Source organism: Lynx canadensis, chromosome E1 (genome assembly GCF_007474595.2).
Source record: "Lynx canadensis isolate LIC74 chromosome E1, mLynCan4.pri.v2, whole genome shotgun sequence".
NCBI lineage: Eukaryota > Metazoa > Chordata > Mammalia > Carnivora > Felidae > Lynx > Lynx canadensis.
In genome coordinates this window covers 28,889,672-28,902,177 of record NC_044316.2, presented here as the reverse complement: position 1 = coordinate 28,902,177, position 12,506 = coordinate 28,889,672, and the positions used below count along the sequence as shown (strand labels likewise).

Genomic DNA, 12,506 nt, shown 5'->3' with positions numbered 1-12,506 from the left:
TTGTCTTGTTCACTTATTTTGGGTTTTCAGTCATGCTTTTATTCACTTTTGAATATTTATTTGAGATAGAGAAAAAAGGCACGTGGAGGAGAGGCAGAAGGAGAGAGAGACAAAGTGAGAGAATCCCAAGCAGGCTCCCCGCTTAGCATGGAGTCTGGAGCGGGGCTTGATCGCATGACCCTGGGATCACGACCTGAGCCGAAATCAGGAGTTGGACGCTCAGCTGACTGAGCCACCTAGGTGCCCCTTCAGTCATGCTTTTTTTTTTTTTTTAACTTTTTTTTTTTAACATTTATTTATTTTTGAGACAGAGAGAGAGAGAGCATGAACAGGGGAGGGTCAGAGAAAGAGGGAGACACAGAATCTGAAACAGACTCCAGGCCCTGAGCTGTCAGCACAGAGCCCGATGCGGGGCCTGAACCCATGGACCGCGAGATCATGACCTGAGCCGAAGTCGGCCACTTAACCTACTGAGCCACCCAGGCGCCCCTGTCATGCTTTTATTTGAATGGTCTCATCAGACATTTTTCCCTCAGCTTTATCGAGGTGTCCCTGACAAAAGTGTGCAAACATTGTGATTTGATACACATGTGCATTGTGATAGAACTTCTCCCATCAGGTTAAGACGTTGGGCTTTTACCATACGCAGCCAAATTGGTGAGACCCTGTACCCACTGAGGTTGAACATTTTTTTATTGAACATTTAAATAAAAAATGTTTTATGTCACATTAAAACACACACACACACACACACACACACACACACACATACAGTGTAAGCTTGGTGTTCAGAATAACATTTATTTTCTTGTTTCACTTTTGGCGCCTACCTATATCTGGCTCCTTCTCTGAACCGTTTGTATTCTGAAGCTTTTCCCTTTGCATTGGAACTGGTGGAATTCTGAAACACGACCACATGCGTTTGTTTTCGCGTCCACCATTTTGGTGTGGGCTTCCGTGTGCCTGGCCGTGGACTTGGCATCGTGGAGGGTACCGAGAAGAATCGGGAATTCCCAGTCTGGGGGGAAAAGTAACAAAGCCAGGATTATCAATGATTTCTGCTCTAGGTGGGAAGAAGTGGGTGCTGGGACTGGCGGATGCAGTGTTAGGGTTCTGGAAGAGATAGGGACAGCTTCTGGATGTGGCGACTATATAGATAGCTTGCATTTTGGAGAAGGTCATTGGGTCTTGCGGGATGGTGACAACTTGCCATGGGAGACTTAGGCATGGGGAAGCATTCAAGGGAGAAGGATTGGTGTGGACAAAGGGTTGGATACCTGGGGATTGGCTGGCCTTGACTGAGTGTAGGGTGAATCAGGGTGGATAATGGCGGAATCGAGAGGGGAAAGGAGAATGAGGCCCAATGGCCCAATGAGGTCACTTGGAGAGTGACCCTTGAGTGGGAGGTCAGCCTCCGTCTTGTTGGCGGACACAAACCAGCATCCGGGACGGCTCCATGTAGACAGCCCACCCGTACATTTGGATGACATGTCAGTTTCTTCTTGACAAAGTTTATGGCACTTTCTGGGCCACAGGTTTTTATGCATGTAATTCTGTTCACATGTCTCAGGTTCGAAATAGCTTTGAACGTGCCGCTTTTCTCTTTGCGCTGGAAATCCGAATGAAGCGTCGTGTCATGGCCGAAGAGGTTCCAAGGTCCACTCTGTGTCTGTATGCAACTCAAGCTCGTGGATTGTGGGCTGAAGGCCTGAGAAATCCAGAGTGGCTGTCTCCAGCATTCTGAGATGTCTGCAGGGCCCGCTCCTCGCAGCGCAAATTTATCTAGAATTGCCTTCCTAGAGAAACGTGGAAAGCGGCTTGTTTCAGCATCTTGGCGAGCGTTGCTTCAGATAACCTGGTTAACCCATGCCCTCCTCGTGTCGTTTCTTGCAGATGGTCACAAGAACAAAGAAAATATTCGTAGGCGGATTATCTGCGAACACGGTGGTGGAGGATGTAAAACAGTACTTTGAGCAGTTTGGCAAGGTAAGTGGTGCGTGGGGCTGGCTGCCGTGCCCCCCCCCCCCCCCCCTTTGCCGCAGCTGCGTCCTCGAGAACCTTGTCCTTGAACTTGGTTGTCAAGATTTAAGTGAAATCTGTCAGGAGCTGACATGGAGGAGTCCGGCTTGTGGTCGGCACGGTGCCCCGCGTGCCTGCAGGAACAGACAGACAGAGCAGCCTTTCAGTGGGGTTCTGCTGCCATTTGGTGACCACATGGGGCCTGGGCTGGGAGCTGGTGGTGGCAGTGGCTGGGGAGGGATGCGGGGCTGTGACTCACAGGACAGGAGCTCCCACGGAAGCTGCTAGAGGCCTGTGAGTCGATGCTGGGCTTCCTTCTGTGCCTTTCTGGAAGATGCATTAAGAGAGGAAGCTCCCGGGGGCCTTTGGTGGCTGAACCTTCCCCTGTCAGATGCCCACGGAGACTCGGGAAAGATGCTTGGGACTGTACCTGTCAGAAAGTATGTGAGACAGAAGTAAAATTATCCCCTGGGCTCTGCTGCTGGAACAGGCTGGGAGCAACACACAATCCTCCCAGTCAGTCAGGAAACGGAGGGTGAGAGTGTGCGGGTTATACAGAGTCAGACAGACAGACAGGACAGGTAACCATGGGTGATGTGCTTAATTCAGCCTCTTTTTGGTTGGCGGGGGAGCTGGGGCTTTGGAAAGTAACGTTGTTCCAGGGCTCCAGCATGGCAGCCTGTGGGGAGACTGGCCCTGCTGGCTTTGTGTGACACCCGTCCTCTGGCTGCTGTGTCCCAGGAGGCTGGCAGTGGCTGGGCCGGCCCTCTGCTTCCCTCATCTTTGAGCAGTCGTGGATGTTGTCCTGGGAGCCCGGGTGTGGGGTGGTCTGCACAGGCCTGTGTCCCCAGAGGACTGCGTCCCGAGAAGACACTGTGCGCTTGTCCTAAGCGTTGTCACTCAGTTCCCCCTGTGCGGCTGTCGTGCTTGCCCTAGGTGGTATAAGGCACTGCCGACTGCCGACTGGTCCGAAGGTTCTGTGCTTTTATTTATTTGCCCAAGGCGATGGGCCGCTGTGACCCTGTCCCCAGGCGTGTCCTGTTGTGAGCTCTCGTCTCGGAGGAGTGCCGTGACTGCTATTTAGCCTCCAAAAGGAGATTTTCCTGCCTTTGGTAATAGTCAATTTCTGCACGGATGGGAGACACGCAACAAAGAGAAAGCAGCCTCCTCCGGGCTGGCCTTGCATTCAGAGTGGCACTTAACTGCCCTTCCAGGTCGGTTGTGAAAGACGCCGTCCCCGTGGCCCTGCCTCGCCTTGCCCGTTGGGGGCTGATTCATTCTGGCCGGTTTCAGAGAATAGCTGAGTGTGGTGGTGACCGTGTACTTTCTCTTCAAGACATATTTAAAGCGCCAGGGAGGCGGTTGTGGGGGGGGGATTTTTGCATCGCCCAGCCCCACCCTGCCTCTGGAGAGAGGTTGGAAGTAATTAAATGAGACAGGTCCAGCTTGGGTAATGGAAGGCTCGGGAGAGTGAGCCCCTTCGCTCCAGTTCTGCTGTTACAACCAGGCCCGGGGGTGGGGGGGGGGGGTAGTGTTTGCAGACGTGTTTGCAGGCGGGGTTTCTTGCTTGAGCCATAACCTGCATTGGAATCTCGTGGGCCTGTTCGTGGGTGTCAGGGAAGCTGGTGCTGCCCACATGGGCTGTGAGAGTTTCCCAAACAGGCCGGTACCTGCAACACCTCTCCGCACGTTCCCGCCTCCGGCTTCTCTCTCGCTTCCCCCTTTCTCTTCTGACTTCGTGCCTTTTTTCATTAACACTTACTGGTTGGGACCAGTTTGCCAGCAGTGGGAGGCTCTGTGAGCTTTGGCCGGGCCCAGGGCAGCGACCACCCCTGCCCTGAGAACGGTTGTCCGTTGTCACGGAGGCATTCACAGACCGTCTTCCCTGGCGTGGCCCGCACTGGGTCTGGAGCTGCTCAGTTCATTTTAGCAGTAACATTTGTAGAGTCCAGCAGGCTGTGTAAACTTATCAGGTGTGTCATTAAAGGACTAAGGAGACTTTTGAATGTCTCAGAACCGTAACGTTGTCTGTGCTCCTATTTTTGTAGCTTGTTTCATGCACGTGCTCTGTGTATTGTCTGGGTCTGTCTTCAGAGGGGTTTATTCCTCCTCTTGCTGGTGGCCGGTGTTATGTTTGTGGCCCCTTGGGCAGGGCCCACCCACCACCTCTCAGGATTCTGGTGTAATTCATCTGAATCCAGACTGATCCAAAGAGAAGAGACCCCGCCACTGGGCCTTAAGGCGCTAAGTAAATCCAGCGGCAAAGTGACAAAGTGACTCTACCCTTCGGTAGTTTATGTTCTGGGTGAAGAAAACAGAACACACACACACGCCTGTATGAAGTAGACTCACACACTTGTGCACATTCCCGGCCGTAAAGGGGTTTGGGGCTCTTTTTAGTTGGTTAACTGCGAGGTGTGGTGTTAGTGATTCCGTACTAAGCGCTGGGTGCTGGGTCAGGCCGTTGACTTATATTATCTCGTTGAATTCTTCTCTGGGAGGCTACCGTGGTCACCCTTGAAAGGTAGTGTGGGACGCAGACTTCCCCTCCAGGCCTGTCCGATAGCAGAACCTGAACTTTGGGTCCTGTTCCAACCTCGGATCAATCCGCAGGATGGACTTGGGGTGGGGAGGATGCAAAAGAAAGGAAAAGACCATGACCCCCTGTGGTCCTGGGACAGTGCTGGCAACTGGACATTCGTCGCCTGCTTTTACCTGCATGGTGGATTTTGGTGTCGTCCAGTCCTTTGACGAAGGTGAACAATAAGGGCCAGGGAGGTTGGGTCTCAATAAAGGTCGCCCAGGTAAGGCAGGATAGCAGCCAGAAGAAAAAAAAAAAAAATCCCAAACACCCTACTTTCTCTTCTTCCATGTCCAGAACTTTCCATCCTCCCAGGCCTCCGTTCAGGATTTGCCACCCGCGTTTTAGGTTTCCCTCACTGTCATTCCTCACTCCTGTCACCCTTCCCATCGTGCCTGAGGTGGCAGCTGCTTCAACTGTTTATTTCAGGTGGCAGTCAAGATGGGTGAGACTGCTATCATGGGGCTGAGCTCAGGGAGTTTAAATATGTCATTACTGTAAGTAGAGTGGGTGCAGAACACCACACCGGGAGCTTTAAATAACTCAAATTGGAGGTTTGTAAACCCTTTTGTGCTTTTCTCCCACCTCCTCCCAGAAATTTACTCCCACCCCCCTGGTTAGGGATGTCATTACTTGTTTATATTTAAGATGAGATTATGAAGGGTGGCCATTGGCATAAGGATTCTGCTACCTTGGATGGCCATCCTTGCCCCCTGGGTAGCTGTTCTGATGGCTGTCATTAGAGAAAGGTAAAGGTAGAACTAGCCAAAGTGCTTATGGTGGGCCTGACTGTGCAGTGACCCCACTGTGACACCTTAACAGGCCATTTCTTTCCTGGCCTCAGGTTCTTATCTAAGGGAAGGAATTGGAAAACTTGTGAAGGGTCAGATAGTAGATATTTTTGGCTTTTGCAGAGCATAGGGTCTCTGTTATAAACATTTACTTCTGCTCTTGTGTGGAGAAAGCAGCCATAGCCAATCCATAATTGGATGTGGCTGTGTTCCAATAAAACTTTATTTATAAATACAGGCGGTGGGCCGCATTGGTCTCGTGGGTCATAATTTGCCAACTCCTGAACTAGGTTATTCCTAAGGTTGGTTTCAAGCTTGCAAATTTAATAATCTAGAAAATGTATTTAAATAAACATACATAGGAGGGTATATGGCTGGATAGATAGATAAGGCATCTGTAGACCATAACTAAAGCAAGATATTCTCAATAGTACCAAGTGTGAGAGAGTAAGTGAAACAGTCATAACTGTGGTGGAGCTAATTTCTGGACTTCAAGTTGCAGGAACAGTGAAGGGATTCTCTATTTGGAAAAAGCTGCTATTTATAAACCGGAATCTTCATCCTATGAGTAAGATCTAGGGATCCGTAGAGTATTTCCAACTCCTTTTTACATGTGCTTGATCTAAATTAAACGAAGACTCAGAATTTGTGAAGTTCAGATTTTACTACAAGAGCTTCTTTTACTACAAGTTGATGTTTCTGACTTCAGGGGATGTGTGCTTTGTGCTAAGCTGTTTGATGCCTTCTAAAATTCGATTCTCAAGGCTGTCCAAGCAAGAAAGGTGGAATATCTATCACGCAGATGGCCACACTGGTGTTGAGAAAGGTCAGGGAGTTGTCTGAGATCACACAGTCCATGCTGAGGAGAGCCCAGACAGTCACTTTTGTACAACCTAGCCTCTTCTTTGCTGTTTGTAAGCCCCCGTCTCCTGCTTCGCCACGAAACAGCCTGTACTCGGAGGGAGCGGGTTTTGTCCATTTGTCAAGAATGTTGATGTGCAGCAATTTATTTCACTGCTTCAGGTTTCCTGGTGGACGTTATCTGTGCTCACGATTTCATATGTACAGGCATGATGTACACAGACTATTCCGGAAAGTGGCACATGAATGGTGCTCTCGCGGTGCACGTACAGACCCAGACAGTCGATCGCAGGGTTCTCCGCCATTCTGCCTGCATAGCCGTCCGGAAGAGCCCGGTTTGGTAATTAAAAAGCACTGGGATCAAAGAAGCCCCGAGTGTGCGGGCTTCCTCCTTCTCCCCTTTCGGCCCCTCCTTCAAGTACCGGTTTCTTAAATTCTCACTTATAGGATTTTGGAGATCAAAAAGAGGCCTTTAAACTTAATGAATTCTCGGCTTCGTCCCGGATGGAGCAGATCTGCACCTTTCAGCTGCTCACCTCGATGATAGGGCTGCTCGGTGCCGGGCTCGCTAGGTAATTCTCACTTTATGTAACTCCTGTGAAAGCCAAGCAGCCCGCATCTGGAGGCTTCCAATTATACTTCACATGGTGAACTGTGTAATTAGTTTGGAAGACTTACGCTCAGTCGTTGGTTTATCCTAATCGGCTTTGGCTTTCCCCACCAACAAAGTGAGCTTATTTTGCTAAGCCGAAGCGACTCTGCACCCTTTGTTCCAGCCTTTTATTGTCTGGTTCCTTTCATTCTGTTTTACTGCCAAAGTTCTGTTTCATTAGGCCTACAAGTCATTTCCAATTCAGTGGGCTGCTACAATCCGGCCTTTATCACTCGGAGGCCCCGGTTCCCATGTCCCTTCTGGGCCAGTGCCCGAGTTTGCGGTTTGACATGAGGGCTTTAACCCCTTCCTGGGCCAGCCCCTTGTTGTGGTGGATGGCCAGGAGAGGCCTTCAAGGAAACGGCGTGGAGACCTAGAGCCCTTCAGGCCCCGTCCGAGGGGAGCCCCGCGGAAGCGAGGTGGAAGGGGGCCTTCGGTGTCCTTTTATTGGATCGGGGTTGTGTGTGGGCCTATGAGAGTGAACAGAGAACAGTGCTTGAAAGCTTTTGGAGAAAAAAAAAATTGAAAGCAAGAATGAATTGGCTTTTTAATATGATGGGATCTTTTCGTTTATCCCGCTTGTGTGTGGCATCGTCGGAGAGTGAGCTCTAAGGCAGGGTTTGACACCTATTATTTTCTAGCTCCGGGTTTTACGTGCAGGTGGGATGTTCACGGCCGCTGCTCAGATAGTCCTTTTGATACAGTATGTGTGAGGAGAGTTAAGATCTAGCACAAAAATATTATAAAGCCTTTGAAATTTGAAAGGCAAGAGATTTGTGAGAAAATAAATAAGCAACTTTACCATATTCCTGACGGTGGACTGTGATTCTGAGGTAATGTTTTATCACTTCCAAATGTGTGTTGTGGATAAATGGAGCTCCGTGCGGCGTGCGGTTCTCTCAGACCATGCCTGGAAAACAAAAGTCCCCGTGTGTCCTTTGTGGGCACCAAAGCTCCCAGGAGGCGTTTGTTTTCTGAAGTGGTTTGTCCGGGTGGACTCACTGGAAAGTGGCCGGCACGTCCCAGCCTCGCCTGTCCTCTGCTCGTCCTTGCTCTGGAGAGCCCTGAGGTTGCTCAGGCCTTCTTGAATTATGGCCGCGGAGTGGACCAGGAAGGGCCCCGTTTGCTCTCCCCTCCCTGGCCGGCCGTGCTGAAGGCTACTTTTGTGTTAAATTTTCTTCCTGTAATAACCCAGAACAAGGCCAACACTGTCCTCATGTTTTATTAATTCTCTGTCTGGTTTGTGTCAGTCTCTCCCTTCGGAAGTGTGTCATATGGGGGAGGGGACTTTATTTGCCCTCTGACCCCTGGCAGAGCTGCTGAGTGCAAAAAGTCGAAGTGAGCAAACAGGAGAACCGCCTTCGTCTGCCTGCCTCGGCTTCCTAGGCCAGGTGCCTGCAAGCAAACAGGCAGTAGCCACAAGTAATGTGATCCTTGGGCTGTGCAGGTAAACCCTCCTACCACACAAACAACTTTGTGTTTTCCTGATGAACTTTTTCCTCTGTGGCTAGATTGCTGCTGCAGCCAGTGGAAGGAGTTGAGTTAGAAATTGGGCACTCCAACCTTGCGATCTGACTTCTAAATTCTTTCTTCCTTCCCTCCCTCCCTCCGTCCCTCCTTCCCTCCCTTCCTTCCTTCCTTCCCTCCCTCCTCCTTTCCTCCTTCCCTCCCTCCCTCTCTCTCTTTTTCTCTCTCTTAAAAAAGGGGCTCCTGAAATAGTAGGTTTCTAGGAAAACTTCACATTTCCTTTTTAGTGTATAAAATATAGCCAGCCGTTGTTGGGCAAATGCATCAGACAGACATTATTATTGCTGTGTTAACAGTGTTTTAAAATACACAAATAGAAAAACAGGATGCCTTCTGGGTAGCAAGCTGGGAAAACTTTGAGATTATGCTAATCAAATTCCATGGTTCATATGCGTAGTTAGGTAGAGCCACAAGGCCCGAACTTTCCGGTTTGGCTGTTTAACTGTGCTTCCCCGCTTGGTTCATCCTTACTTAATTTTTCTAGGGGGCCGGAGAAGGGGAAGGCCAGGCGCCAGGCAGGAAGGGGTTAATGAGCCCTGGATGGGGGTGGGGGGCTGTGAAAGGGGAAGGGGTCTCAAGCACCTCCAGCAGCTCACCTTCCCGGAGCCCTCCTGGCAGCCTCTGAAGACGTCACTTACAATGGAGTTGTTAGCATGAGAAAGCAAGCCTTTCTCCCCCTGGACGCACTTCAGTGGGAATGGCAAGTGTCTGAGAAACCGTGGTTCAAGCTTGTGCCAGTGGGTGCAAGGAGTGGTTCTTATGGGAGAGAACGCTCAGTTCATTTAGACTTGGCATAGAAACCGCATTCCATTGTCTGGTGGAGTGAACATTGATATGGAGATTCCTGCCTACCCCCCACCCCGTCAATTGGATACCCCATTACATGGGTCGCGTATGCTTTTCTTTTCTCTTTCTTTCTCCTTTTTTTCCCCCCTTCTTTTGTCCTCTGAGAATTGGTCTCTCTGTAGAACGGCCGGATCTGTCAAGTTACCACCCTCTAAATTTTTACAGCTCTGTATATTCAGACTTGGTGTTTGTGAATTAGCTAAAAGCAGGCTGCCAATCGGCACTTTATTTACATTCGAAGCCATAGGAGTGAGAGCCCCAGAAAAATGTTAATATGCAGAAAGAGGCAGAAGGGTTGAGTTTCTGACTGTTGCTAACCTCACCACTGCCTTTAAAACCAATCATGAGGCACACGGCTGATATTTAATAGCTTTTAGCTGATTATTTTTCTTCTCCTCCTCTTTCTTTTCTATCCAAGTTGACCTGGGTGTACTTGAGCGGAAATGAAGTCATCCAAATGCTGAATTAGAATAATCACAGGCCTCCAAGAATGAAATGGAAGCAGAGATTAAATGGTAGAGGGAAAGCTGGCATTAATAAGCACCGGGAAAACTTTGCATAAAATAAATAGATTTGATAGATTGAATTTGTATATCCTTGTCTCCATTTTTCTCCACTTGGTGTTGTCCTCCTAGAGTGGAGTTCCTGGCAAAGTGGGATTTGTTTCGCCATGAGCCCACATACCTTCCGCAGCCTGGGTGACGGTTCTTTCTTTCTTCCTCGTGGGGCGTTTGTGTGACAGGGAACGTTTCCAGGATGGAAGAATCTGGATGGAGGGGCGGTGACTGGGAAGGGTTGGTGATTACTTGTTGCGAGTGAGGGGTGGGAGGCCCGAGGCAGATGGAAGGCAACACAACACGCTGCAGGCAAACAATGAATAGTGTTGACCTATCCCTGATGGTAGGGAGAAGAGCAGGGCTGGATAAAAGTAGGGTGACCAACTGTCCTGATTTGCCTAGGACACGAGTTTCCAGGAACCTAGGACATACAGACCAGAATGAGTTGGTCGCCCTGAATAAACGGGAGGCGAGAAAAGTGGAGACACTTGTCCTGAAACTCTTAAAGGGGCTGAAGCCTTCTTTGACCACCTGCAGGCAGATTTAAATATTCCTTCCTGTGTGTTCCAGAACGCTTACTTCAGACCCTTTTACAGTCTGCCTTTCCGATTTCACTAGGCCATTGTGGGCAGGAGCCAGCACAGGATCTGCAAGTTGTTAAACAAGCTGTTGGCCTGTGGAAGGCAGGACCCCGAGCGCCCCCCCCCCCCGCCCCCGACAGACCCGCAGGCCTGGGGCAAGCGCTCCTCGTTGACTTGGAGTGTAGGACCCTTTGGGCTCCTACTTGGGGATTATTTCTCCGTCTCTTGAAAGTAAAAAATTCTGCCCCGTGTAGGGAAAAGTGAGTTCCTTGTAGTTAAAGAGCAAAATAAGGCATTCATTCAATTAAAAAACCCAGCAGAGTGGTTTGTTTACAGGAAGTCAGTTTTCAGGTGGTCTGTTGCAGAAGATGCAATTTGTGCCATCGGATTCTCTGTGAATTAGAGATTTTTGGTTGTTGAGCTTGCTCATGGTCTTTTATTTTATTTATTTATTAAAAAATTTTTTAATGTTTATTTATTTTTGAGAGAGAGAGACATGGTGCAAGTCCGGAAGAGACAGACAGAAAGGGAGACACAGAATCTGAAACAGGCTCCAGGCTCTGAGCTGTTAGCACAGAGCCCGAAGCGGGGCTCGAACTGGGGAACAGCGAGATCATGACCTGAGCTGAAGTCGGACGCTTAACAGACTGAACCACCCAGCCCCCAGCCCCGCCCTCCCCGACTGTCTTTTATAATTGGCAGAGGAGATAAATATCTTCAGACTTGCTTATTGTTTGTAGAGTGTTAGTATTTGGAAAGAAATAAAATGGTTTAGGGGGCTTTTCACTTCAGGAAATCTAAATAAGATTATGGGATGACCAGAGGTGGCCTTCCTGGTCTGCTTCTCAGCTTTCTTAGGGAGGGGTGGAGGGCAGGGTGAGCACCGGGCAGACACCTGCTGGAGGAGTTTGAGAGAGACTTGGCCAATTCGCTGATAGGGAAGAAATTTTTTTTGATTTTTATCTTTTAAAAAGACCACCCCCATTTCCTTCCTTGATATATGTGTTTTTGTAGCAAAAAAAGGAGGATCTCTTGGTGTCATAGCTTTTCTTCGTTCCAGCGAAGTTGGCAGCTGTGCTCAGATCCCGAGATTCCTGTTTGTTGACAGCTTTCATGTGTCTTTTGACTTCTATCTGTCCAGACAGCCCCATGAGGTAGGACGATTTCATCGTTTTAAAGTTAGGAAAGGAATGGGGTGCCTGGGTGGCTTAGTCGGTTGGGTGTCCGACTTCGGCTCAGGTCATGATCTCACAGCTCGTGGGTTCGAGCCCCGCGTCGGGCTCTGTGCTGACAGCTCGGAGCCTGGAGCCTGCTTTGGATTCTGTGTCTCTTCTCTCTCTGCCCCTCCCCTGCTCACGCTCTGTGTGTGTGTCTCTCAAAAATAAGTAAACATTAAAAAAAAAAATTAAAGTTAGGAAAGGAAGGTTGGGAGGGTGTAAATGACCTGCTCAGGGCACCTCAGCTGGATTGCAGTAGGCCCAGGGTGCAGAGGTCCTGGGTTTGCTGTTCCACCTGGGTTTGCTGTTCCACCTGAGCCACTCACACTGGGCCGCCTGCCTCAGGTGTATGCAGTGCCCACGAGCAGCAGTGTGCAGTGCCGTAGGATTACTGTGGCACACCTTCCAGGAAACTAGGACTTTATGGTTGTTTTGCTTTAAACATATTATATTAGAAGAAATATTATGGCACGGAATGCAAAATTTGCATAATTGTTTTTGAAAACCCGTGAGACTTGGAGACATTTCAGGATAGCTGCTGGCTTCATTAGCCTCTGTCCCCAGTCATTTGGGCTGTCCCCTAATTTACTTGACCATTAGGAATACTTGGGTAGAAACACTGAGAATTACTTCTGTTCAGCATAGGGGTTGGCATACTTTTTCTGTGAAGGGCCGGATAATAACTATTTTCGGTTTTGTGGCCCAGATGGTCTCTCACAGCCATTCAGCTCTGCCACTGTAGCGTGAATGACAGCAGCCATAGACAGTATGAAAACAAATGGCTGTGGCTGTGTTCCAATAAAACTTTATTTACAAAACCACAAGGCTGCTGGGTTTGGCCCTCGGCCATAGTTTGCCGACCCCCTTGTTTAGC

General features: G+C 49.4%; 1 protein-coding gene across 5 annotated transcripts in view; it reads left to right on the top strand.

Moving 5' to 3' along the window:
• The window catches only part of MSI2 (musashi RNA binding protein 2), a 389,744-nt gene that overhangs the window by 131,407 nt on the left and 245,831 nt on the right, over positions 1–12,506 (top strand). For all 5 annotated transcript variants that reach the window (XM_030296485.1, XM_030296484.1, XM_030296482.1 and 2 more), the window contains exon 6: positions 1,894–1,986. In XM_030296485.1, coding sequence (XP_030152345.1) covers positions 1,894–1,986 — 93 coding nt within the window. The remainder of the gene's footprint in view (positions 1–1,893; positions 1,987–12,506) is intronic.